Source organism: Akebia trifoliata, chromosome 6 (assembly GCF_017979445.1).
Source record: "Akebia trifoliata isolate Shusen 1 chromosome 6, ASM1797944v1, whole genome shotgun sequence".
In the NCBI taxonomy this organism is placed as follows: domain Eukaryota; kingdom Viridiplantae; phylum Streptophyta; class Magnoliopsida; order Ranunculales; family Lardizabalaceae; genus Akebia; species Akebia trifoliata.
This window is the reverse complement of record NC_141380.1, coordinates 6,864,654-6,869,530: the sequence shown is the minus strand read 5'-3', so window position 1 is coordinate 6,869,530 and position 4,877 is coordinate 6,864,654. Positions and strand designations below refer to the sequence as shown.

Sequence of the window (4,877 nt, the reverse complement as noted above, 5' to 3'; positions counted from 1 at the left end):
TCCAAAATTTCTAAATCAAACTCATATTACAGGAAACTATAATTATATGCATAGATATCTACAAGTGCAATTGAGTAAAAACTAATTAATCATATTTAATTTTAGTAATCCCCCAATATAGATTGCATGTCACACATATATTAACCATATTTAATTTTAGTAATCCCCCAATATAGATTGCATGTCACACATATATGATTGAGGGAACAGATATGATTGAGAAGTAGATGAAATAATATTAATGTGGTTCTCACTCAACTTTCTTTCTTTTCTTTCACTCATCTGTTTCAGATGAGAGAGAGAGAGAGAGAGAGAGGGAGGGGAGGGGGAGGGGGGGGGGGGGGGGGGGGGGGGGGGGGGGGACGTTTCAAAAGCTAAAGCTGCCATAGAAACGCAGAGAACATCTCACGCCTATCCATGTGTGGGGGCATATATATACATGAACAACTTAGACACACACAAGTAGCTTGGATTTCCGAGCCCTTCTTCGGTTGCTCTCTTCGTACACCACCACTACCATTCCTACTTTCTCTCCTTCTCTCTTCTTTTGACACCTATTTATCAGTACTGCTTACTGTATTTACGACATATCAACCATGGTCTCTCCATGACTACACTGCAACAGTAAGAAAGAGAGAAAGAGAGAGAGATTACTTTTTTGACTGATTCATTTACTGGGGTCTGTTATGATTGCTTTATGCATTCTTACTAAACATACAGCCTTGATTCTTGAAAAAGCTATCCAAAACCTAGATTCCTCTCTTCCCATATAGATAAAAATCATATATGCTAATAAAATAGTATAAATAGGGAAGAATTAAAGTTTTTTCTTTCTGTTTTTTAAGAAATAAGATCTGGGTTTGTAGATATTAATGATGGTTGTATTATCATTTATGAGTGAAACAAATATTTGGTTAGGTTAGTCAGAGATTCCTTGTAAGTTGTTATCTTTTTCGGAATCTTCGCTTCACGAGTTTGGAGTTGTAGTCTTACGTTATTCTTCTTCTAACGAAATTTGGGGGATCGATCTTACTTGAATTGGTTAGTTTTTTTTTTTTTTTTTTGCTTGGTTTTGAGTGGGATTTTGGCGTTTTCAAGATTGTTGTTTTGTGTCTGTGCCAGCCATCACTCTCAAGAACAATATATAAGTACAACTATATATTATTACAGTTATTATTACAAAATCACTAAGATACCCTCATTGTTGGTCAAACAAACTCTCTCTCTCTCTCTCTCTCTCGTACTTTTGTGACTGAGTATTGGTTATCTACGCACTATAGTAGCTTAAGTTGAGAAGATGACAATGCCATAATGCACTGACGCTCTTCAACTGTAGAACATAAGAACTTAGCCCAGACTAGAGTGTCTTAGTAAGATTTCAAGAACCACTACAGTTCATAACAATGACACAAGAAACTCTCATCTAATATTAGTTAGAACTATATTACAGAAACCCATTGCAATTTATCTACTAGTTAGTGGATCAATAATCCCAAATAAGACACTTGGCTTTGATTTCTTCATTGATGCCGAAGAAATTAATTTCCCAATTAAGTATCTTCATTTTGATATCAGTAACGCTACTGTGTCAAAGAAGATATATAAGAAAACAAAAATATATCATAAAGCATCTTCAACAGTGCATTTTGATCAATTCTAACAATTAGCCCTTCATGTCAAATATCAAACTCCATGAACTCAAACACCCACTTCTATAATTAACAAAGCCCATAAAATTCAAAATAAACAAAAACCTAATAAATAAATAAAAAAACAAGAAGCCTACCATTTCTAGGAGTTCTTAGTAGAAGACAGGTTCCTCAATCCCTCAATCCCTCTATCAAATTTCACCATCTTAGACACTTAGTGTTGAAACTTGCAAGTAAAAGTGCTCCAATGGTACTTTCTTCTCGGAGTTTTTCTTTAGATAAAAACTGTACTAATAAGGGGGGGAAATGAAACTTTAACTTGTTGCTTCAGCGATGAAGAGAGATCGAAATTAGAAGAGATGGCTGGTTGAAGAAGAGGTGAAATTAGAGAGATCTGTCCATGCATTGCCACCCAAATATTGATCATTTCCTGGAATACCCAAAAACTGTCTTGATAAATTCAAATTATTTAATCCTTGATTTTCTTCCATTTTCACTGAAGGAAGCTGTCCATGCATTGTCAATGACCCAGACGGTTTGCCTCGAAGATGACTAACTCCTCCGGTGTAAGCGGATGGATCAACACCTTCACCTTCATAATGGTATAACCCTGGTGGTGGTTCCAAACCAGCCAAAAAGGGGAATTGTTGTACTTGTTGAAGTCGCCACTGCTCGGCACCACCGCTGTTGGATAAAATAGAACCAACACCACCACCACCACCACCAGAATTAGTCCCCATATGGAAATCCATCTCAGTCGTCCTTCCACTACCGCCTGTTGGACCCATCTGTGACTGAATCCCACCGAAATTTAAGCCAATTTCAGCTGCACCATAGTCATGAGTTAAATGGTGTAAAGAAGCCATGAAAGGTAACTGTGGTGATGGCTGATGATGTTGCATATGGCCTATTATATCACTAGTGCCACTATTAGAGGGAACTGAACTTGTGGAACTACTACCCGCTTGGCGATCGGAGGTGGTTACTGGAGATTTTGAGTTACTCCCTTTGCTTCGCTTGTTCCTTCGACAACCACCACCCACTGGAACATTCCTTAGCGCACCCCCTCTAGTCCAATAACGTCGACAAGTTTTGCAGAAGTGGCGAGGCTGTGTTAGGCTGTAGTTATTGAAATAACAAAACTTTGTATTCGAAGAGTCGCATCGTGGGCATTTCAGTGCTACCTCCGGCTGTGGCAGCTTAGCTAACCTGGCTCGATCGGCCATCGAACCGGGCCTGATCGAGCCAGTGCCGCCACTTGTCTGAGGTGGAAGCTGTGGCGGAATCTGAGGATTCTCACTGCTACTACTTCCAGGTTGATGATTTGTTTGCTGTGAAACAAAACAAAACAACACAAAAAAAAATAAAAAATCAAATATATGGTATATTCAAGAAGAAGAAACAAAAGGGTGGGAATATTTATCTTTTAATTTGCTTTATTGATGAAGAAGCTGGAGAAGGAAATTGAAGAAGAAACCTTACCTGTTGCCAGTTGGGTAGATCTAGATAGACAGGAACAGATGAAAAACCCATGGTTGTTGATCTTAGCTTTCTCTTTTGTAAAGGTTGATGGGTGGTTTTTGGAGATATGGTGGAGAATCACATCAACAAGAGAGAGAGTTGCAGAGAGAAGGAGAAGGAAAGATAAAGGAGGGGCTTTTATTTATTTTGTTCTTGTTCTCTCTGTCTCACCTCTTTTTGTTTTATTATTATTATTATTTTCTTTTTAGGGTTTTTGAGGTAGGGAAGTTTCTTAAGCTGCAAGCTTCTTTGTGATGCTGTGGTGCAAGTGATGAAAGAAAAGGGGTTAGTGGCTCCTCTTGCATGGAAAGTGGGGAGAGAGAGAGAGAGAGAGAGAGAGAGAGAGAGAGAGAGAGGGCTGGGAAAACCAAGCAGAAAGTAATATCAATTGGGCTAGCTATTTTGAATTACCTCACTATAATATAAGAGATTGGAAAATGCTGGAATGACATAGTGGCGCGCGCACATAACCATAGATGGTTCTTTACTTGTATCTTATGGAAAAGCATCTACAGTCATGTGCACGACACTATGAGTTTTTGTCACCCTTGTATCTCCCTTTGTGTCACCCCAGCACAACTCTATAAGTTTACATGTCCCTCCATATATTTAGAATTTAAACTTGCCTCAGACCATTGACTAGTAATGTCTACCTATACAGAAATTAGTATTACTCTTCTATTGTTCTTTTGTCGTGGTTTACAAGATGACAAACATACTATACACATGATGCCACGGTAAAGACTCCCCAAAACTCTAGGTTCTAAAGCAATTAGATTATCAAAAACTCTTTCCTGACTGCAAATCTCGAGGTTTTATTTTGACAGTGAATGAGTCTTAATAAGGCCTTTTTTTTATTTTTATTAAGTTAGTAAGACTAGTTGGACTCTTAGATCATTTAAGAATGCATCAATGAATCAAAGAATACTTTTGGAATTTTAAAAATTAATTAATTTTTATCCATAAACTAGGGTTGCAGGGACCACTCCCTTTTTATTAAATCAATTACTTCCAAGTGTAATTACATGAGAGATCAACAATGATAATACTCATAAGCTCTTGAGGCATATTATCAGTATCCTCCAATCTAAAGATATCGCTTCCAAAAGATCTGAGTCGGGTCAAGAAATCTCTACCCCGGTGGTCTCTCTCTCTCTCCAATGGAATTGAAGCTCAAAAACTTGAAAGGATCTCGGCAATAACTGAACTTTTCTAACAATTTCTTCATACTTCAACATAATTTTAAACTTCCATTAACACTGTTAATTGAGTAGCTGGAATCTTAGCAAATCTGAATTCTTGAGATCCCTTTCAATGCTAAATATTTTAGTGCCTCCTTGATTGCATATAATTCTATTACAATATCCACTTTTCTCCTGCGAGTGGATCCTCTATAACATTATTTTTTCAATGATTAAGAGAGCTTTACATAGTCAGGAGGCAAAATCACTTCATTTAAATTTGATAGGGTCTAACATTGTTTAAATCTAATATAGTGTAGACACCTCATTTTTCCATTTGCTTGATTCATCAATTCGTCAAGTGATTGCGGTAGTTCCTGAAGATGGATGAATATTGTAAAGATTTTTATTCATCATATATGTGTTTCTAAAATTAAGATGAGATATTCCACGTAAAGAGACCTTAAAAATCACATTAAGCTAGGAAAATGCGATTCGAAACATAGAGATCATGATTTTGGGACTA

The 4,877-nt window shown here is 37.2% G+C and overlaps 1 protein-coding gene across 1 annotated transcript; it reads right to left on the bottom strand.

Annotated features, from left to right (window-relative positions):
• Positions 1 to 1,602: 1,602 nt before the first annotated feature.
• LOC147399963 (dof zinc finger protein DOF3.6-like) lies at positions 1,603 to 3,506 on the bottom strand. The gene is made up of 2 exons (XM_086445539.1): positions 3,132 to 3,506; positions 1,603 to 2,980 (listed from the first exon to the last, which is right to left on the bottom strand). Exons 1-2 carry the CDS (start codon positions 3,180 to 3,182, stop codon positions 2,000 to 2,002), a joined length of 1,032 nt encoding a protein of 343 aa, XP_086301665.1. The 5' UTR covers positions 3,183 to 3,506; the 3' UTR covers positions 1,603 to 1,999.
• Between the last annotated feature and the right edge of the window lie 1,371 nt (positions 3,507 to 4,877).